Here is a 25,450-nt window from a genome sequence, read left to right as displayed (position 1 = left end):
AAAGATTAATGATTTTAAGTAAAGAGATCAGAATATTAAATTTATATATCGGTAACTATTGATACATTGATAATCCACATATCAAGAACTATTTTACAAAAATATTTTTTTCTGTATCACCTCAAGATTAGACTTTTCTGGTATACTCATAAATTCCACTGGCTTATGATTATACACTTAATATTATTTAAATTGATTACCAACACAACTAAATTTTGAATAGTTTTAGCTGTCTAAATCTCCCATGGTTTGTGTATATGTTTGCATAATGGATTTATGCTAGGTTACTTACAGACTTATATAAAATATAATTACTGGATTTGAAGTGCATTACTGCATTAGAACATATTTTACGATGGTACCTATTAGTTCTAATTGAATAATGCAAATAGTTCTTCAACTTAAAATGTTGCACATGTCCAATAAAACCATTCAAATAAAATATGTCTGTTATAAGCCAAATATTATTACACATTTTGAATACATTTATTCGATATTTTTATAACTATTGCTAAAGATGGTATTATTATTTTTAATAATATGAACCACGGGAAAAATTATAGGGTATCCACCTAATTGTTATAGCAACATGGCTATAATTATGACGGATTATGAACTTTTATGGTATAATAAGATTATTAATTACAATAGAAAATATATTATTTTATTTGATGATTGATACATAGTTCATAAAAATTAATGTATAATTCTTTTTAATTGTTTTACAATACCATTGCATAACAACGATAATTATACCTATGATATTTAGGCACGAATTGACGATACATTGGCGGAGTTTTGAATTAAATCAGTATGAACATTTATTTTACAATAATAATACAACATACAAATAATATTTAAAAACATATTATATAAAACTATACTGACCATTTAATAATGTTCTTTGGATAACATTTAAATATTTTATATTTATTTTAATGTTATGATAATAATATAAAACAGTTATGTAACTTTGATTAGTTTCAATTTCATTAATACCATAAGTTATAGTATGTCAGAATTTGTACACTATTTTGAAACTTTATCAAGGATAGGTATTTAGTTAAATATTTTCATAACCGACGTAACGTTCAGATTTCAGAATTCTTTTTGAAAAGTTATTATAATTAAACATCGATGGTTTTTCAAAAGCGTACACGGGTTTAGGATTGGACTCGAGTAGTGCGTCCAATATTGTGTGTATGGCATACTCAGGTAAAGTCGTTTTCATAAACATTTCATTGAGCGTTTGTTCATTAGCTTTGCCAGAAGACCGCACCGGTTCGAACATGTGTTCCGGCTGAATGTGATTTGTGTTTATAACGATTATATGTACACCCAAATCCTTTAGATCTTCCCTTAGCGAGGAACTAGCACCGACCACGGCATGGCGCGCAGAGTCAAATGCAGTCATCCCTTGTCGGCGTGGATGTCCGATAGATGTACCAAAGTTAATAAAACGACCTGAAAATACATAAAAATTTAAAAAAAAATTCAATATTATAAGCATTTATAAAGTGATTTCATTGTATTAATTAAACTAATCTATACTTAAGTGTGAACAGTAAACAATATTCATCATTTACAGCTAAATAATCTAATTAAAAATACGTCAGATATACTCAGAATTAAAAACGAATAGTTAAGTAGTCCAGGAGCTTCATGTTCTAAAAACGAAGGTATTAATAGGAAATATATTTGGATTTATTTATATGACGGAAATAGAGAATAATATAACAATATAAATATTGAACTCACAAAATATGTATAATATTTATGAATAACTAAAAATATCCTCTTATTTGTACAAAATTGAATAGTAGCATTTGGTTATGTATGGAAAGCCAATGGACAAATAATTGAACAAGTGACAGTATGAGAAATTTACAAGAAGCCTCTTGAGAAGTTCTTCAATGAAATATAATTAAACAGTAATCAGATATTTAGATAAGTTCTAGAAAGATATACAATTAGAAGATATAGCGAAGTCCTACTAAGTATTTGAAATAAGAAGAAACAAAATAATAAAAAGAAAAAAATAGCAACAATAAATATAAGAATGTAATACAAAATGTATTTAATTTATAATTAATTACAATGCGTTTGAATATATTTATTCAATTATTAACCAATTAATATTAATAAGATAATTCTTTTTGTGGTTATTAATGTTTTATCGCACAAACTAGGAGTTTATAAATCTCATTTTTTTTTCTAGACCATATAGTCATTATTCAGTATAATTCAAACAATACGCATTATTGTCAGTTTTAATATGTTAGATAAAATTATCATTTAAGAAAATTGCAATAAATTATTGAAATATTACGCAAATAAATATTAAAATATGCCATATTCATATTAGTTATAAAATAATTTTTGTTTAAATTATATTTGTTTACCTTTTTGGCTCACTAGTAGAGGATAAAACGTTCTGGCGGCCTTGAGTGTTCCAAAAACATTAGTCTTAAATAACGTCTCCCATTGGATGCTCTCCTGCATTTCGATTCTTCCCTTCAGGCACACGTCTGCAGTATTTATGACAGCCCATAAACCTAAAAACAAAATAATAAACTGTAAGAAAATAATATTGTTAAAATACATTAGTTATAGAAATTATTTTTTAGTAACTTGTTTGAAATCCTCGATAGATTGTAGTTTTATAGTGATGATAGTTTTTTAACTAAAAATACAGTATTTATGGTAGTGGAATATCATAACTTCTCCATAAAATATATTAAACATTTGTAAATCAATATCTGTTTTTACAGTTACAGTAATTTAAAATTTTATAAATATTTAAGCAAACAGTGTATATAGTATACTAGTATACATTGTATATTAATATGTGGAAACAAATCGTAATATTATTAGTATAATTATAAATTTCGATTATAAATGTATAACTAACATTTAAAATTCATTAAACATATCAGTGGTGTAGAGATCAGACCTCCCCCTCGAAGAAAAATCCTGGTTACGCCACTGAAACATCTTAGTTATGATAATATTAGCAAAATATTATATTATTTTGTTAGAAATCATTATTTTTAATGCGCATTTTTTTCATGTCCTTTTTATATTACAAATAATTGTTATTAAATTTAAAATTATAGGTAAGTACCAATTATATAAGTATTAAAGATTTTTAAATTAAAACACCCCATATATGTTGATATTTATTCATTTATTTATTGTACTTGCTATTAAAATACTTTCTGAAAAAAAAAACATATAAAATAACTTGAAAAATATAAAAAACCCATTTATACGATAAATTAATTTAAAATGACCATCAAAAAGTATCGATTATAAAAACCATTAGTTGAGATTAGTAAAAGTAAAGACTTAAGAATTCAAGGATACGTGCAACTTAATTTAGTCTTATAATACATTTGATTATTAATTTAACATTAATATTTTTAAATAACTGCAGTTGTTTATCTGAACTTGAATTAGTTTTATAAACGCTATGTACGATAATATACATGCCATATTATAATATGTAAATAGTAAATATGTGTACATTTAAAAGTAATAACTGCTAAATATTGACAATGAGTTGGTAGATAGGTTATTATTATTGATTCAATATGTATATTTATAACTTATAGGTAATTTATAAGTAATTACTAGTATTTACTAGTGAATGAATCAATTTTATAACATTTATAGTTATAATGTCATATTTAAAATTACCAAAAAATTATTGAAACCGTTTACCTAATACAATTTATTATTAATCTTTTTTGTAAATCCGTAAAAAAAAATCAATTATCGTGGTACATATTTTAATAACACGATAGATGATATCTGCATTTAATTAGCTTATAAAATTGCAAATAAATACTGCAAACACTGCAACGGTTACTAATTCATACGTATATTAATGTATCATAAATCATAATATTATTGTACGTTGGGTACGTAACGAGTATATCTCATATGACTTTACTATCGCCCTGATGAATGTATATTGTATATATTATATAGTATATTGTTATCCTTGTATAGTTGTTGTTTAATATTATTTGTACCTAAGGGTCGAGCAGAATGTTAATAGCTGTCACAATCACGTACGAGCAATTGGGCGATAGTCGCCGTTAAGAAAATAAGATAGCCAGCAAGGTTGCCGCTTAGAATGATAATAATTATTAATGTATAACTTGTTCACAAGGACTGTAGCGAGGTACGCCCGTTTGCTTAAATCTATCTCGGGCATACACATTCCTCCGCGTGACTGACATTACATACACTGCTTATAAGTAGTATTATACTGCAGGATTATATACATACTATATACTCGTATATATAATATATTATGTACTATTATATTATAGGCATTGCCAAAGAGTAGGGTATGGCATCATTATACTGATGCATATAGGTATAGGCTGAACAGACATCTGGCCAACAGAAAATAATAATGTGTGTACTGTATGTGTGTGTGTGTGTGTGTGTGTGTGTGTGTGTGTGTGATAGGGAGAAAAAGTGATTTTTCAACGTATTTACATAGGAAATTATACTATAAGACCTATACCAGCTATCTTAAATTATTCAACTCTTACGATGGCTTCATAAATCGTGTACTTTGTACATACGATACACATAATATACATTATAACTTATGAGGTACACGCAACACGTACAATGTACTTTACACATATTATATTGCGTAATAATATATAAAGATTTGTTTGTAGGACTATATTATACTTATCGTCATGGCGATGCTTTACAATGACTTGTCATGATAAAGGTTTAGAATGAAGTTAACTTCCTGTGCAAGGTTCGTTCAACGGTGGCAGTGTGGCACGAATCACGCGGTCGCCGGTCAGTATACCTACCGAGTTGTTTTTCTCTATCATCTCCAACCAATTATGGTTTGACCGTAAAATTGTAAAAACCACTGTTGTAGTACTTATTATCTATAGAACGTTTGACAACAAACAATAATTACTTCTCATTCAGACATTGTCAGGATGTGAAAACCTGAAATATTCGCGAAAAGACGTGTACCATTCAATATTGTCGTTCTACAAAAATAATATATATACATAGGTATAAACTATAAATAGTATACGAAATAATACAACGTAGATGAAAAAAATTACTCTAGGCTATCATTGTTCAAAATCCTATTTTCATTTCTTACATTATATATTATACACATGTATATTATGTAGTATATATATAACCACTAGCCATAAGAATATTTTGATAGTCATCAGACTAGTGTATAATATCGCTGCAGTTGTATATAATGCTCGTTATACGATCCGATATTAAAATTATTATGGTACAATAACCAATTGAACATTGACGTTTCATCAATAGGTATATTACCTAGGTACCTATCCATATATATTATCCTATCCGGCTATCCATTGACGTAGTATTTCGCAGTATACATAAATGTATATATTATATTATAGTGTAAATAAATTATAAGTGTGCATGTGTGCGTGTGTGTACTAACCTTCTAGTTATTAGTTAATACCTATATAGTATATTATATTAATTTTAAATAGTTACCCTACAAAAACTAAATAATTTGAAAATATATAAAAATCTAGTTTTATGAACTGCTTGTAATTTAATAGAATCAAGGTAAACTTTGTATCAGTAACGTAAGAATTTTTTATTCTATATAAAATTTAGGCGTAGTTTATATCATATTATATGCGATCACCAATTAGTACAATTTTGTTGTCATGAAAAAACTGTTTTGAAAGATATTATAAGAATTTAGAATCACGTTGTCCAATAATCAATATATTATATTATATTACATTATTGATGAATATTAATTGGTGTCTGTTGATAATTGATAGGTCTCAGTATTTTACAATTTCGTAAACAAGTTTACTGTACAGTAAGTGTTTGTATTTCTAAGATATAGATTGTTCGGTCCAATGCTGCTAAATTTTTCATGGTGACATTAAATTACTACACTTTAAAAGAATACTGTTAAAAATATATAATTATATGGTTGGTTAACCTTTCTCGATTTTAAAAATATATCTTATTAGTTTTAAATATTTACCATTATGTATTTGTGTGTATTTTAAGGTAGGTGCATTTTGTCAGTCTAAAAGTTATTACCTATCTCATACCTAACGTGACTTTTTTTAAGGAGTGTCGAAGACGCATTATATCATGATGCGGGCGTGTCTTATCCTGTAGTATATGAGTATAATATTGTTATTGTTTTTTTAATCGCATATGTACATTAAAAGATCGCCAAATCTCGAAAGAAAAAAAATGGTTGTTTAAAGTGTGTAATAAGTATATAGGTACTAATCTATTATAGGTACACGAGATTTTTAAAATATAACGGGTAGCTAAATATGTGGTTAACGGCAAATAATCTGGTTTAAAAATATTTTATGTATCTAGTCGATGCTCTCTCAGTCTCTCTTTATATAATATATTATAATGTTTATTTTTTTCTAAATCATACACGTTAAAATATGTACCGAATTTCAAATAATAATAATAATAGTAAAAATAGCTATAAATTTACCCAAATAAATGTAAATTTTGCTTAGAAACACATTCATATATTACGCTTTATATAGAAACAGATGAGTAAACATGTATAATATTCTTATACGAATAGAAGTAGATAGAAATAAGATTATGGTTTTGTGAAAAACTAATCGATTTTTGGATTAAAAAAAAAAAATGGTTACGATAAATTACAAAGACCCGCTATAAACACTATAAACAGTGCGGTATTATTATATTAACACAGCTAGGGAATATATAGGAAGTAATCGTAAAAGTCCAGATGATTATATTATGTACCTATATACCTATACCGATTGATTTGATACACTTTGCTTGGCCAGTCAACCGAATTCGATTAATCAGCCAATACCTATAATATTCATTACTTATTAGTACCCAAATTACCGCGACAACGTATATATTGAAAGACCATAGACAAACAGAATGTTTATGCATAAGATTCGGAATTGTGATCAAGAAAAAAAATAAACGTTAACTACACCGTATTATTTCGTCTATTGTTGTATAATTGTTAAATTCATCGTCCGTAAACAATTTATTGTATTTTTTTTAGGATAGCATAATATAATTACCACATGGTAGTGTGGTGTACGCTTATATTATTATTATATATATCTACTGATAGGGCTTATAATTAATATATAGGTACGTGTACTGGTGTGCATACTGTATTCATAACAATCATCTCCTATGTAATCACACGACCGATCTTTCGGAACACAAACACACACACACACACACACATAATCATTAATCTTATGTGATAATAAATATAAGCGTACTGTGTGCAGGCTCAATCGAAACGCAATATACACAACAAAAATTGTTGTATTACCTTCCAAAGAGAATGCACAAGGAATAAAAGTACTAATTAGTAATTATCGTAACAAATAGAGCACAGTACAACATTTTTTTTCCATTCTATTCTGTAATTATAATTTCAATAATATACGGTCGTGGACGTATCAGATATTAATATTTTATTGTATTCATAGTGTATACAGATATAAGATACATAATATGTATACCTACGATCATTGTATTACTTCTTCTAACAGGGCCGGTCACCGATGTGAATGACCGAGTAGCCTAACAGTACACAACATACCAGCACATGGTGCGGCGGTTGTCAAAGAGAAAGTATATATAGCGTTTCGATCGTGTAATTTTTTTTTTCTTGTCACTTTACTATTTAGATATTTTCTGTCATAATCTACGCGTGCGATATATGTTCATTATATATATATATATATATATATATATATTATATATGTGTATGTACTGTATACACACACATATAATATTATATCCTATTATTTAGAAAAAAAAATGTAGAAGTTAATGTGTCAAACTGTGACAAATGACATCATCTGTTAAAAGTATAATAATATAATATAATACCCATAATACTACACAAAATAACCAAACGAATAATATGCGAGACGAAAAAGATGAAAAATAGAAACACGAACATTTTAGCGTTTGTTGCAATATTTTTAAGAAGGGAAGATATCTTTTTTATTATTTTGTTTTTCCACATTTACAGAAACTCACATAGATCTAAATATTAAAATATTATTATGATTAATTGTTTATCGGTAGAAAAACATTATTTCCCAACAATGTTCTATGTTAACCCTAGGGTATGGTATGCCCTATATAAACATAACGCATATTTGCTCGTTAGCCAAATGCACTAGATTCCTAGTTACATAAACCAGTTGCTTCTGCTAAGAGCAAAACAAACTCGTTTTATAGTTACAAACGTTTACTCAATAGTGTAATTAAATTTTTATATTCAAGAACGTCAATATAGGTTAATACACGCAGATGATGAAGATTCCCATCTGAATGAAAATACTTCCTTTAGATGATTAATAATTGATTATAGTTACCTATATAGGTATTTACTATTTATTATTGTGTATATACACAATAATAAATAGTAAATACTAGTATACCATAAATATGTATAAATTACATAATATAATAACATGTAAATAAAACTAGAAATAAGTAAATTTTGTTCTAATTTAGATATTTTTGAAAAGTTATTTGAAAAAATCGAATTCACATCTATTGTGTGAGATCTAGTAAATACTAGATATTAGTAGTTATATAGATATGTGTATATAAAACAAACCAAACTTAATCTTTTTATTATATTATATTGATTTTTTATGTTTTTGGTATAATTACATAGCAATAGAGTGGTCCATATTAAATAATAAGCTATTAAAAATAAATTTGTATTATAATTATTAACGTACAACATTCTAATGTATTATTATTATTGTTATTGTTGTTAGCACATTTTTAGACTCTGTAAGCATCTTTTTTATTTTAAAATATTTAAATAAAAATATTATACAAAATCGTTTTCTATACCTTATACCGAATCATTTTCAGTATTTTATACTCGCACATAATAATGTTCACACATTAAGCTTAAAATTTGTTAACACTGCTGATTTCGAATAATCAGAACGAATCGTGTATCATATAATAATATTTTCCTTTTGTGTACGCGCATCAAAACAATAATTCATTGCATAATACTCGTTTTGAATCTTTTATGCCGTATGGATAAGACTAACATTTTACTGTAATAGAATGGTATTCAATGGCAATTTGCCAATAATTATAGTTTAATTTGTAGTCTATTTTATTCCATCACCATATGTCCATATCCATCATGTGCAGTAGAGTCTGACTTGTAACACCATCTATATTTAAATACGCTGTACACGAAACACGAATAGAACTACAAATTATTAGTGTGTGAAATTGTAAAATTTAATTTACTAATTTATAATATAATGTGTGTTGTACTACTGTGCGCATAACAATAAAATAATGAGATGGGTAATGTCGCTCTGTGGACAGACTAATTATGAATCTACTTATAATTTAATTATAATATTTTATTTATCTGTGACACATTTGTTTTTACCGTACAAAAAATTGAAGCTATAGTAAAACTATAAAAGTAAATTTTATAGTTTACAATTATAATAGGTATACAATGTATACTATACATTTTAATATATGGTTTTTAAAAACAATTAGAACGAAAATTATATTCAATCATTGGGATAATTTTTATCTTGTGAATGGTTTTTATCCTTCGTAAATCAGTGTAAGCAAATATACCAATCATATCTGTACTTTAAGTTGAACACTTGAGATTTTAGATCTACAGTACTTAACATAACATTTAATACCAGCAATTTATATATTATATCAAATTTAATAATAACATTGTGTCCAATATATTACAATATGGAACTTGAATCTTGATAATATAACATAAAGACTATATTGTATACCCACTTAACTTTTTCACATGTCATAATATTTAAAATTTAATTAGTGATAAATTCCTGATGTAATTCATATAGCAAGCAGATTATATTATTTGTATTGTTAAAAATATAAACTATACATGTATGTAGTTGTAAATTTATATATTTTTATTTGTCATACCATAATGTTATCTAACCGATGTGTCCGGTGGCCAATAAGTATATATCTTCATCAATGCGACATCACATAAGACGTACCTATCGTTGGTGGTAAATAATTTACAAGCATTTAATATAGTAAATGAATACAGTATCTCTGTAATTACAATTTCAATTTATCAATATTGAAACCAATTTATTCGAAGTTTTTTTTATAACATACATCGTGTTATCATAGTACGAGCATATTAAATATACAATATTGGTTAATTAAAAAAATTACTGCGCAGACTTGGTAAAATAAAGTATAAATTTAAATTTGATGATATAATACATAATGTGTTATAAATGTAATTAATAAATCACATTTATAATAAAATTTAATTTGTAACACAATGTATGTTACTGTGTTAGTGTGTTACTATTTTCATGAATATACAATTAAAAAAGTAACTCTATTTTGAAATTAAAGAAATTTTATTTTACACCTACTTGTACATTAATGTATGCAAAAAAAATAATAATTATAATATAAATGTGAACATTATAGCAAAATTGTTTTTAGATATCTATTGCATTATTTTATTGCAAAAATATGCAATTTAAATTTATAACTGACGATTTTTTTTTTGAAAACTTGTATAGTTATTATTATTTCTAATACTTCTTTAAAACCGTACGTCTCACAATCGATTACGCTGCTTACATAGAGAATGTGCGCATAAATATAATTTTCACCTCTATAATATTAAAATCGAGAAAGTCTCGGTTTATTCTTAAAGCAAAACTATTTTAACTGTCGTTGATCTCCGTAAAAGATTACATTTTATTAATAAACTGCTAAAATTTTTCTCGTTTTTCGACTTTCGTTGCAAATATTTATATCGATTTTTATATTATCACGTTTTACCGTGACATTATTGTTTTGAATAAATATTTATTTAAAGAAAAATTAAAACAATGACACTTAAATGTTTATGGTTGTTATTAAATAGCTACTGAATTTGTATTATTTTACATTTTTACTCGTGACAAATCATTCAAACTACCTATAAGGTGTATGAGAAAATATGTTCTCCAATTCATATCTAATTATAATATACGATGCATTTAATATGTACAAAAAACTACGATTTCAATACAAAAATATCTCTTTCAAAACGATTGTTCACATCACATAGTTTAAAATATACAATATTATTATAATGGTAGATAGTTTTCCATCAGTATGATTAAGTGTTTACTATTTTTATATTATATGTAAATATTACGGTCAATTATAATTGTAATTTATTTAAGTGCGTATTTTGTGTGATATAGTGATAGTAGTATATGTATAGATGTGAACTGTTTCGCGAATTATTGCAACTAAATTAAAACTTAAATAGTGTTTAAAACCAGATTACATTTATATTCTATGTGTTTGATTTCATCAATAAAAAATAAAAACAATTACCTATTTACAAGGACAAGGCGTGTCAGAAAAGGCGAGAACGTCGTGTTTAAAATTTAAGATGCGTTCGGCATTATTTCTATCAACGACAAAAATTATTAAGATATTTTCTACTCTCACTTTACGGATACGATTAATATGGATAGTTTGGTTTGTTCTAGCCAATGTAGGTTATAGTTAGTATAGTTATCATAATCTTTAGCCACGGACTTACCCATCTAGGAAATCTGTGATTTTGCTTGTTTTTTTTTTTATCAAATTATTAATTTTGTACAGTTGACAGTTAAAACATCATTTAATTATGATTTATGAAATTTTAGAAGCGTAAAAATTAAATTATATTTATATACGAGTATTATTTAAAATATGTTTTTTTCTACAAAATTATGAATTCAGTACGTATAATGTATTTTTATAATTTATAACATTATTATAACTTAAATTAAAATACTAACAAAAACGTAAAAAATTAAAAACTTAAATCCTAAAACAAAATTAATCTACGAAATATTTATATATAAATTAACATTTACTGTACTTTATATTATTATAAAATCAATTAAGATGTACTATTATTTAATATAATGTTGTTAATGAAAAATTCAGTAGATTCTTCAAACATAGGCACTTAAAAACAACTTTTACTTTAATTATAATTAGAATGATTCAAATAATAATATTTAAATAACAAGTTAACACTTAGTAATTACAGAATATAAGAACCCAAAACTTTATAAATTAAAAATATATTTAAGTTAATTGGTAATTGGTAGTTTAGTAAGTAAATATACTGTTATAAAAATCAGAATTATAATGATTATAAAAAACTACTTAAACTACTTATATAATATAATTACTGTTTTGAAAGATATAATTAAAATATATATAATATACATACAACCAATTAAATATTTTTTTGTGAACATCTTCGGATCTAAATGAGTTAATAATAATTTATCATTTAAATCTAAACAGTCTACAGTAGTAAAAATACTTTCTTTTCCTTTTTATTCCTATTATTAAATATAATATTATCAGCATTTAATAAGATCAACATCTGAATTTTAAATCATATATTTTAAGTATAACATAAATAATAAAATTACAAGAGACAGAATATTGATGTTCTATGCATGTTTTCTTCGATAGCTGAATTCTCGTTTCGTACCTCCCCGATTAAAAATAATAAATTTAATTTTACATTTTTATAGTTATAAATATATTTTATTAACGTTATTTTTTTTTTATGTATTTTTACTCCATTTTTCTTGTTATATGTAATTTTAGATTCTGAGTGGAGCGATGAATGTATTGATTTTACAATGATGTGTTGTTTTTTTTTTGTGAATAATATGTACACAATAGATACTCGATAAAATGGTTCAATTTTCACTTTGATGATGGTTTTAGATAGAAAATTGAATTTCTAATTTGTACTTTAGTCAAAATCCAAAATTCCCAATACTATTTTTCGTGGTTGAGAAAAACAAACAAAAAAATTAAGGAAATCAGGATTTTTTACGCTAATTCAATATTATTATTAAAATAATAAAATTGTTTTGTAACCATGATTACCACTATTTAGACAGTCTTCGTTCAGCATCGATTTTCCAATTATACAACGGATTACCTATTATTGAATTCGAATTTAACAAAATCCGTTATAGTAGTTTACTCAAAAGCAAGTTCTACTCAGAACTCGATACCAAATAAACAGCAAAGTGGTACCCACTCGCTTACCTTTTTATAATAAATTGTAGGCCAGTTTTTTAAAATTTTAGATTTAAAAAAAAATTTTTATATTTTTATTAGAAGGTTTTTTATTATTAGATCTACTGTGTTAAGATTTTAAAAAAATATATCAAGAATAATACATTTTCTATGTTGGATACTAATTAGGAAAATTGTTAATTATAGGTTAATGTAATTATTTATTTAACACTTATTTAACAAAAATCTCAATAATATTGTATTCATTTGTCATCATTATCACTTTTATATTATAATATTTTGTCGGCTTATTGTTTGTTTAAATAGGCATGCTATAAAATGTCATGACTGTGATTTTTATTTTTAATAACATTCTTTCCAGACGAATTCAATAGGTTTAATATTTTACAGTATATTTATCTTATATGATGCAATAATTATAAACGTAAATCTGTTTGATAAAGAAACGAATTAACAAATTATATATAGATCATATGTGGGTAGCTTAGTGTATAAATGAAGGCTATATTGTTATATTATTAAAGGCTTAAAAAATACGACACTGTGCCAATGTTCTTACACAAGACCTTGAACTGAGTAAAATAATTATCTACTTGTTAGAACTTTAATACACAACAGTATCCCTTTAAATTTTAATACGTTACTGTGGGAAGGTGTCATGTTAAAAACTAAAAATCGGTTCATCTAAACATTGAGTTGTCATATGTTAAGGCATATAGTTTGCTAGGCATTTTTGTTTCATGGTCGTTTATCAATTATTATTCAAAATCTAATTGAATACCAAACACGAAAATCTCAACAAATTATTTCAGCGAAACGCTTTTATTAGTATATTATTATATACCTACATCAAGTCATGTCAGGTTATACACTTTACTATGTGCACTTACATATTCATAAAAATCACGTTATTACCATAACTTCGTAAATACAATATTTTCAACATTCTGAAAGGATGGTACGTAACGTTTTTATGATTCGCAGAAATATCCAATTACATACTTAACAAATAATAATCATAGATTTACTCCATGACTTTTTCGAATAATATAATAGGTACTAAAATTTTAGTTATCGTTAAACTAAAATTCGATTTATTTTTATTATTATTACTTTGGAACAAAAATGACCTATTCATAAATTAATAACAATTTAGAATTATGTTGTAAGAATCAAATTATGCGCATTTACACAATTACGGAATATAAAAAGTGGATAAAATTTACAAATGTGTAGGCGTCTAAATATTAAAATATGTGGAAGTGCATAATATGTACATATAGCAACCTATATAATTTCATACACAATTTGTTCGCTGTAGTATACCTGTGTATATATATATTATACTCAAGTGAGACAACAAATATGTAACATTCCTATTACATTTCCAGATAAATATCTGTTTTAAACAAAATGTATAACGTTCAACTAGTCCATATTTCTCCAGAATTACGTGGATTCTACGTACATACAATTAGTTACTTTTATTATATAAAATATTAATGATATACTGAGCGCTATTATGAGTAAACGTAATGTAGTGATAAATGTAGTGTAGGCATGTATAGTGATGGTCACTGACCCATCCTATAGCCAGTGATTAATTACTAATTTCTTGTCAACATAATAATATATTTATTTCGTAACACTATTAACTTCTACTATCATTTTTTAACCACATTAATCATTAATAATATAATTACGTTGAATACATTTATACATAAACAACAATAATAAAATCAATTATTGTGTATTCGAATTTTAAAAATGTATTATTTGATTAGAAAAATAGTCAATGCACAAAACTTTTTTTATTATAAAACCATTTTATATTATCTATAAACATAAAAATTACAAAACTACGAATCATTGATCACATAAAATACCAGTGATATAATAACATTCTAAACACCACAAAATAATAACTGTACGATTATGTCACATATGACTTATAATCTTATAACATATTAAATACTAATGTTAATTATAATTGTATTTTGACTATTTTCATATGTTGCATAGAATGTTATGATTTAAATTTAATGGACAGACTTAGATTCTTAATTTTATTAATGTTAATTTAATTGCTTTTTTCAGACTAATGACTTATGAGTTATGATTTTATAAGTATTACATAGCTTCTAATCTATATTACTTTTTAAAAGTAACTTACCCGAATACTCGATATATTTCACATAAATGTAGGTTTTACACTATGTAATTTATAGTATTTTATACTCGTGGGTACATCAAGTTATATTCTACCTATATAAATACATAAGTGTACTAACAAGTTAATTATATAGTATTACCAGTATAGGCAATAATCTACTCACACAAGTATACACAACCTCCAGTCTTCCTCAACTATTAAGTAGGTCATCTACCATACTCCCGGAGTTTCTGAACTCAATATTTTTACCATTCGTTATCGTTCAAAGTTAAAAGTTTAAATCCATGAACATAATATAGAACATATAGAGATGATTTACTGACCGTCTTCCCCGGCGGGCAAATGCCTTTTGACTGTAACTACGGCCTCGTGCAACGAATCCTCGCGGGTCACGTCCAACGGCACGAACACGATCCCTCCTGGTGCCCGTTCCACGTCCGCGGTGGCAGATTCACGCTGCTTGACGCGCGAACGGAGCAAGGCACAGGCTCCGAATGATGGGCCTGATGGCAGCACCCGGTCGGATAACTCGGCCGAGTCCGACCGGACGTCCGGCTTGTGGCCGGCAAACACTCGAAAACCAGCGGCCGCCAACCGGTCGCAAAGCTGCAGTCCGGCAGATGTCTCACATGACGTAACTAGCACTGAACGAAGCGCCGGAACTGCGTCCACGGATTTCCTGCTCATTTTCCGCAACAAGTATAGCACCTACGACAACGACAAAGTCATTAAATAATATTCATATATTTATATAAATTACATAATACGTTATGAGGATACTAGTTTGAAAACTGATGGAGCACGCTCTTGGTAGAGACTCCAACATAGTTCCAATAATTAAAATATTACACTATAATCTTATACAGGTACTTTTCTGAAATATTGCTATGAATTCTTTAATTATAATAATAAATAATAATGAAATATCGGTAATTCGGTAAAGATATTATTCACATATCATTATTAATAAGAATTAATCTTAACTATAACCATTCCATAACTACACTATGACATATAGTTATACCTTAGCCCACAAGTCACAACATCTATACATTCTACTCTAACCCCAATGTACATTATATTACTTTTATAGTCCACTTATTTTTTTAAACTTTTTGTTGGATTAACTGGGTTATAACTTATAATGGATAGACTGCATATTACCTGCAGGTATATTAAATGTTGGTTAGATTGAATAAAAATATTAGTAAAAAAATATAAATAAATAAATTTAGTAACCGATAATGTAGCTAATTTCCAATATTATTTCAATAGAAAAAAAAGTTAAAAAATAATTATTAATAATAATAATAATAATAATAATTATATAATATATAATATATATTATTATTAATTATTATTTATGTATATATCAAACAACAATCACCCCATACAATTAATATATTCGTATTTATAATTAAATATGATGATATAATAAATTAATAACGTGTATAAAGAGAGACGGAAAACTTCTTCCGCTATATATTAAGCGATATAATTATATAGAACTCACGCAAACACATGTGGATACAATTGGTTTAGTTTAGATCATAAAGGTGGGTATATACATTTCATATTCAACTTGTTGGTACATCGATGCGTATATAGATACCGTAATCAGTAAACCGCAGTCGAAAACAACTTCGACTGTGTACTTTCACTCAATTACATGCAGCCACGCGGGAACATTTGAACTGATATATTGGATATCACGTTGGCAAATAAAAATGGGTTTTATCAAATTTTGATTTAAAAAAATTATATTATGAACGTACAATATTTATAATTCAAAAACTGTTCATACTATGTAATGACTAATGAGTAATGACCACAGTACCACACTTCACAGCCTATTTATATAAAATATAATTATTTAAATGTTGCTATTTGCAATGTAGTGAAATCCTACACAATTAAAATTAACAATTCTCTAAAATCAAAAACAGTTTGTTAGTGGTGAATCATTGAAAGTTATTGAATACAAACAATTTTATTTTTGTAATAGAAAATATTTAATTCTAATAGATATATTATCGTTTTTATTTATGTTTGTATTTATAATAAATAGAAACCGGATAGGAAGGGTACAACATAAATTCTTAAGTTTTGCTGCTAGAGTACTGTATGTTGACCACATACCCAATGGGCAATGACTATGAACCGGTACTTAAGATTTTAGGACTGTTAACCCTAACTGATAGACGTGTATCTACAAACCAAGTGTTTCTAAAAAAACTCAATAGCGTCTCTTTTGACTGTTCTGTATTACGAAGTCCATTTAATTTCAAAATCCCTAGCTTCCAGTCCCGAATAACTTTTTTTCATACCTCTTTGCATCATCAATTATTCATAATAGACCGATGTTCAGAATGATGCGTACTGCTAATGAGGATCCGTCACTTTCTTTATGTTAAAATTGTTGTTAACTACGTCTATAATTTATATTTATCTTGTGTATATTCATAGTTTTTCTGTGCTTTGGGGTCACAGCCCATTTTGTTAAAAAAATAAATCAAGGAATATGCATAGATCACTATTACATTTTTTTTAAATCACCATAAGGAATTATTCAGTATTATAGTTAATATTGTATTATAATACATCAATAGATTAACAGTTACTTGGTCTACGAGACAATTTAAAATAAAAATGTCTTTACTTTTTAACTTGAATCAATCAACGTTCAATGAGCCGTAATAAGTAAAGCGTGAATAAAGAGATACGGTGGTTAGTAAATACATACAATATACAAATTATCATGTACAGTAGTTAAAGGTAGGTTATTATAATATTTTCATTTGTCTAATGTACGTGTGAATGTGCGTCGCGCACTAACAAAGACGGTATTTGTTTCATATTATGATATTATGTTATCTGCAGCAGCTACGATAAATTATTATTCAACCACAGATAACAGATTTCTGAAATCTATTTTTTCGTTGCGAAATTTACTTTGATATTATATATCTATATAGGTACCAAGTAATCACCCAAGGACTGTATATAATTATATTTTTAAAGTTTTCATTAAGAGTTTCAACACTTGATATTTTCCGTGTGATACCACAAGATATTATTAAAGTAGATTGTTTTCTTAGAAACTAGATTTATTATAGCATGAAATTCAATAAGTAATTTTATCGCTATAGTTTATTAAATATAAAATCACAATATTTTGTTTTGATAACAGATAATGTTTGTCTTAATTATCATTATTTTAAAAACATTATCGTTTAATTGTATTATTACAGTATTAACTACCTATATATTTCATAATGTCTTAAACTCATAAATAAATATATTATAATGAGGCACCTATTATGGTTCAATAACAAATTTTAAAATACATACATTGAATATTTGTGCACATTACCACATGTAAACCATATAATATGTATGTTGTATGAGTACTTACTTACATGACATGAAATGTTATAATTGTTCTCGTAACCATATTAAAATGTAAGCATAAGCACTATGTTAAACTCCCCATTCATTATTGTAATATATAATATTAATTTCGTGTTAATTGAAAATAAAAAATAATACCAATAAGAGATATTTTATTTTAAAAGTAAGTTAGATATTATTATATGTGAACTGTTTACCGAGTGTCTGTGTCTAAAATTATGAATAACATCCAATTTTCTTATTGTATAGTTATTTGCAGATTGTAAATAATATTATATCAAATTTTTAATAACTAAAAACACGTGTTTAAACGTTTAAAATAAACGTAGGAAAGCGTAAAAATAAACAAAAATAAAGTATAATATTAATTATAAATTTCCAACTAGACACCGCCATACGATTTTAAACGCGTATAATAGTAGACAATGGTAGTTAGCCTGTATTGTGAGCAAATATATTTGAGTCAAATTAAACTGTGAAAATAATGATTGCACCTAACTATGATTATATTGTATAGTTAATTTAGTAGTGAATATCACGTTTTGCACATCGAATATCTTCCTATAGAAATAAACTTAATAAGCCAATTATTATTGTTTCCTAACCTAGAATATTCTATTAAAGAAAAAAAAAGACAAGCTCCTGTTCTCAAAAAGAAAACAAAACGTTCCGTTATACTCTATGCTTTTGTTTGTAAGTACCTATGCGGCTATGCGTTATATTGTAATATACAACTGTTTTGGCAATTGGTTTACATTATTAAATTATTAGTAACCCATGTAGCAGTCATGCTTTGTAATAGCTACACATTCAACTGTGGTAGGTATTCCACTTAACGATTTTATATTTTTATGTGAAAAATTGTAAAACATTTTTATCGACAATTAGTATTTATGATTTCAGTTCCAGTAGACAATAGTAAGTATAATAAATTATGTTTATTGTTATAATGTATATGGAAAAATGGCATGATCTAAAGAATAAAGAGACCTTACAATGGAACTATAGAAAAACTTTGAATTAAAAACTAATTTTATGTTATTATTGAAATTGTTTTTAAAATGTTTCTAGAGCAAATAATTAAATTAGTGATAATATATTATATAGAGTAACTGAGAATAGACTTTAAAATATGGATAAGCTTACGTATGAATTTGTAAGATATTGTATGAATAAAAACAAATTATAGTTCTAGCATGTAGATATCTACATAAAATAACAAAATGTTGCAAGCGCCAATCGCATGACGTTATCCAATAATTTATTAAACAATAAATAATTGAACAATTAATTACAATTTTTCTGATAAATATTTAATTTGTGGTCTATTTAGCACAATTAAAAGTTTCTTTTTAATAAATTATGTTAAAGTCATAACTATTGTATATATGACATGTACACATCAATATTTTAAGATATTTACTTAATTAAAGTTTTAATTAAATTCATAGTATAATTTTAAGTAATATTTAGAATAGTTGAGTAACTATACTAGGTTTTATAATATATTATATTATTTATAATTTATATTCTATATTAGAGTAATTACATTTTTTTTAAATTGTATACATTTAACCTTATTTTTAACAAGTAAACTATAGTGTTAAGAATCTGTTCAAGATTTCTACAAATACAAGTATAAAAATCATTAATTTACTCAATAAAAACAACATATTTACATAAATCATTGAAATCTAATTTAAATATTTAAGAATTTAATATTTTATTGAAAGTATTTCAGTATTCATTAATTACAAATATTATTGAAGTTACAGCTTTATTCCTATAATTTTGTATATATATATGTTATATAGCCATGTATGTGTATAACTTAATCATAAAAAAATCTTGTTTTTATTAAAACAATAATTAAGTATTCATTTTAAAATTGCGTCTGAAAATGTTGATATATTTTGTTTAATTAATTTAAAAAAGTTATATTATATTATATTCAAATAATTTTTATACAGCTATATTGTTATGTAAACATGCAAAAATATATTTTTGATTTGCTTTATCAATAAAACTTTTAATAATTAAATCAATTCCATATTACATAATAAATACCTAGCAGCTAATACCAGTAGTACTTCATCAACTAACAATAATTTTAGTGACACGAATTGTATTCATATGACAATAGTTATAACTTGTAAAATTTACTAGCAATTAACATTCCGTGTTGTCTTTTAGTCATTGGAAAGTCAACCGTAGTGAAATCAAACATCAAAATATTAAATATATCTACTGACTTGTATATGGAATTCGCATCATCATAATATATTCATTAGAGATTATGTACGTGTTTTTAATTCTACTATGGATAAAAATAACATTTTTCCAAGGTTTTTAAATTCATTATCATGGAAGATACATACACTACATCATTCAAATCATGTCTGATTAGATATAATTTGTATCTATTTAGTCACACACAGGTAGAAAAAAGACTATTAAGCTGTCATTTTATAATATTTTCTATTTTTAATGATTAAGATGTGCTATTTAGAAAGTGCTACATTATTTAAAAAAAATTAGTTATTATTAAAATAAAATATTAAAATTACGTCGATGATATAGACAAAATTTGAACAATCGACTGAAAATTTGTTAACACCATATACTTTATAATGTACATTGTACACTATGTAGGTACAGTACATTAATATATAAATCTGTGATTGGGTATTAGTCAAAATCGTTCAAACGAATAAAGAAAAAGGTTTCAAATAGTTCAACCGTTACTTCGTAGAGCGAACTTATAGTAATAACAAACTTCCAGTTCCATATTATTATCTTCACAGTTTATATCGATTCGAATTCGTATAATTATATATTCAAATACGATTCGCAATATTAACACGATAACGACATCGGTTGAATGTTCCAAAAAGGCCCTCAGTGTTAATAATTGGTGAGCGAATCTTGTAGAAAGCGTTTAAAACGTTCTCGTACACGCGTTTATAGGTATATTATATAATGCATGTACGAGTACCTACCAATATTATTCTTGCCAAGCCGAAGAGGCAAACCACGCGTCGACGTTTTATCGTAGATTATAATATTATATAGGTAGTTATACCCAAGTCGTTTATAATAAGTACAAGAATAATATAAAAATAAATCGTAAGCATGTGTAACCCGTTTTGTTATAAGCTGGTAGCGTGTTTTTTTTATAAATATACATACATATATATATATATATATTATTGATATCCCAACTCCGAGTTCCTTCGAGTAGTTGGTCACGACTTGAATGAAATGAGCAAAACACACACATAATAATATGGATAAAAACTACGTAGTATAGAGTGATATTATATTTATATATATGTGGAATAGTATTTAAACGTACAGTTACCTGTAATTATATTATACACGTATAATAGTGGTCCTTAACAACATATATCTATACTCACACGCTTATATGTTACGTACAACTGTGCAAGTGTAAATAGTTATTAACGTATTGAGTCCGATTATTTCATGATTATTATCGAATATTTGTGTTATATATATCCATTTATACATATTACATACACACCATAATAATATGCAATGTTTGCTTATTTTAATGACCCCGGAGTTATTATTTCTGGGTATATATATAATATATATAGTAGGTATAATATTATCACAGTAATATTCGTTCGCTTTTCTTTAAGAAAAATGAAGCGACAAAATATATTATACACCCTCCTTACGTTGATTTAAATATTGAAATTACTATGTTATTCATTCAAGTAAATAATATTATATTATATGTTATATTACATAATATAATTATTATTGTAAGTTATATATTTTATAATGTAGTTATATTTTGGTTGGAAGTGTTATTAAAAAATTGTTTTCGTCCTCAAATATAATGTATCGCACATGGAAATAATATATATACACATATGTCTTTGTCAAACGAAATTAATAGATGATACAATATGACATACAGAAATTTAAATGATATAGTATGATTAAATAATTAAATATTAACTATAATTTAACGCATTTGGCCTATAAATGTTTAAAGCCTATTAAAATAAAGTAATTAAATCCAATCATTTTATGTTAGATTATTAATGAAAATAAATAAAATATTTAATCCGTGAAATCCACAATTTTATAACTATAAAAAGTAAGAAGTATAGTTGTTTTAAATAATATAATCCAAATAATTCCTTAACCCAGTTACTAATATTAGGTCGCGTTCATTATATTATTTATATTAAATATAATACGTTACAATCACCCCACTCCCCCCCCACCCACCCCACCCCACCTCCCCGCCCCCCCCACCCCCCCCTCCGTTGTTGTTGTTGAGAGAGATCACGACACGACGATGTTATTAAAAACACATCAATTTTAAAATGATTTTAATAGACTTCTAGCTTTGTTCAGTTTAAAAAAATAGATTCAATCTTTTTACATATTTTATTATATTTATGATTCTATAAAGAACAGAGAACAAATATATATAAGTATAAACTGATTGTAGTTTTTTTCCTGTACAATTTTAAAAAACTACCAATCAAAATGTATGACGCTTTACTTAAGAGTATATAGTACTTTTTGAAGTATTGCCGTATCGGAAAATGACAATATCAAATTACATAATTGGAAATATATACACTTCACGGGTATAAATTGAATTTGTCAATACATCTAGGTGTGTAATGTGTACATTTTAGCTACTCGATAGTCTACGTAGACACGTATAGTTATTATGTGTGTACACGAATAATATTGAAAACATTTTTGTAACTATATTATGTACATAGTACAAATGTTACAATAGTAGCTATTACTAAATTAACAAGACTTAAAATCTTCATGTATCTTAATTATTACATAATATTAATATATAGTTTTATTTATGACATTTTAATTTAGTAAACAAAACTTTATAATCAATTTTACTTCTAAGATACTAGTATAGTCTACTAGTCTAGTACCAATAATACTTATACTTATTGTATAGTTCAGTCCTAATATTATTGAGTAACGACACCGCGATGTTAGCTTATTACTTAAAGAGGATGTCGTACAAAACAACTAACAACTATATAATTCATAACATACCAAAACACCCCCCCCCCCCCCCCCCCCCCCCCCCCCCAAAAAAAAAAACACGACAATAAGTCCTATTAAAATGTAATATTCTTATATTTTTCACCTAAGTTTTAGATATATAAGGTCGTTAATATTAAAGTAATTTTTATTCATTTAGCCATTTCCTGAAAGTCGTTGATAATTATATGCATGAGAAATTTTACTTAAAGTTATTTCTCATGGTTTACTCTGAATTGTCATCAAATATTTTATTTCAGTCAACCTCAAAACTAATCAGTATATTCCATATTTCCTTCTATCCAAAATTCAAGTCGACGAGTCAATGCATCATTAATGTATATAATATTATCCTGCAACTATTACGTATTACTATTCGTATTATAATTCACTACGTTTACTCGTTAAAAAGTAAAACTGAATTAAAAGTTAAAAATAAATATTACGTAGAGGCACATCGAATATTACAATTACAATTTACAAATATTTTCCATTAGTTCAACCTTAAGAATCTGCAGTTAACGGTGGTCAACGAGGATTTTTCAGACTATAAGAAGAGTAGTGGCATAGTCATGGATACTGAAGTAGCTATACAGCCCTCGTCTAAATTTCAGGAAAATTTAAAAATGTTTTCATTATGCTTTAAACGTATTCTAGCATTAAAATTGTTATTTGTATGATGATTGCTGTAAGAGTTTAAAATGTTTTATACCCACAGTGTTGGCATACCAAATATACCTGAAATATATTGGTTAAGTCACCCCTATAATGACGCAAATCTCCTAGAGCAGAGAAGCACTCCCCCCCTCTAAAAAAATAAAATAATTTGGTGGAAGTTATGTATTATGTTTATATGAAGTATCCTAGTGAATGTTATATACTTATATAATTACATAGTAAATATAATATTATATTATTAACACATAAAACTCGATTAATCATTGTGAATGAGTGCCTGGTGGTAAATTTTTAGGTTTAACCCTCGTGAAAAAAAAAAGATTTACACCATTGCTCTTCTTTATAGATAACAAATTATTAGCCGCAGCTTAAACCAAAATTCTGGCTATGCCTCAGGATCGCAGCAGTACCTATAGGAATGTTTATGAGCGGCTAAGAAATGAGCACACGTTTATGAACTTTTTAGAATCCGCATTTTTATATCATATACCTATTATATATTATGTATGTAGTATTTGCACGTGTGTATGCGTATATGATACTATACATATAGAGAAGAGTATAGGTACCCACCAGAGAGCACGCTATGCAACACAGGGCCAAAAGTTGCACGCCCAAAACCAACGCTGTCTCCTCGTCCATTATTATTTATAACGTATTGATGCGATAAAAATAATTATAATATTAATTAGGTACGTCCACGTACGACGGATTTACACACCACAGATCGAAAATCATTACATATTAAATAGGTTAAGTGAAGTTGAGTTACAAAATAAATAAATACAAAGATGCTCCGGTTTACACCGGACTGGTGACACTATAATAATATAAACGTATATAATACACGAACACACAACCGCGCAGTATGAGGTACGATACGCGCACTGCGCCCGGTCCGGAGACGTGTTTTTACGCGTTTCGTTTGCCGCCGCCGCCGCC

General features: G+C 26.4%; 1 protein-coding gene across 1 annotated transcript; it reads right to left on the bottom strand.

The window, feature by feature from the left end:
- Window positions 1–642: 642 nt before the first annotated feature.
- LOC132921381 (D-beta-hydroxybutyrate dehydrogenase, mitochondrial-like) lies at window positions 643–25,450 on the bottom strand. Its single transcript, XM_060984377.1, has 4 exons — window positions 25,082–25,450; window positions 15,679–16,063; window positions 2,403–2,555; window positions 643–1,464 (listed from the first exon to the last, which is right to left on the bottom strand). The coding sequence occupies exons 1-4, from the start codon at window positions 25,148–25,150 to the stop codon at window positions 1,064–1,066; spliced, it is 1,008 nt and encodes a 335-aa protein (XP_060840360.1). The 5' UTR covers window positions 25,151–25,450; the 3' UTR covers window positions 643–1,063.

Source organism: Rhopalosiphum padi, chromosome 2 (assembly GCF_020882245.1).
Source record: "Rhopalosiphum padi isolate XX-2018 chromosome 2, ASM2088224v1, whole genome shotgun sequence".
Lineage (NCBI taxonomy): Eukaryota > Metazoa > Arthropoda > Insecta > Hemiptera > Aphididae > Rhopalosiphum > Rhopalosiphum padi.
Note: the sequence above shows the minus strand (reverse complement) of the source record. Positions and strands in the feature narration are given on the sequence as shown.

Bases quoted from the DNA above. Each gene is read 5' to 3' on its own strand.
- LOC132921381 (XM_060984377.1), bottom strand. From the start codon at position 25,150: ATGGACGAGGAGACAGCGTTGGTTTTGGGCGTGCAACTTTTGGCCCTG. The intron at 2,556-15,678 runs GTCAGTAAATCA...TTTTGTTTTTAG, and splicing joins TTTGCCCGCCGGGGAAGACG to GTTTATGGGCTGTCATAAAT. The intron at 1,465-2,402 runs GTAAACAAATAT...ATGTATTTTCAG, and splicing joins TCTACTAGTGAGCCAAAAAG to GTCGTTTTATTAACTTTGGT.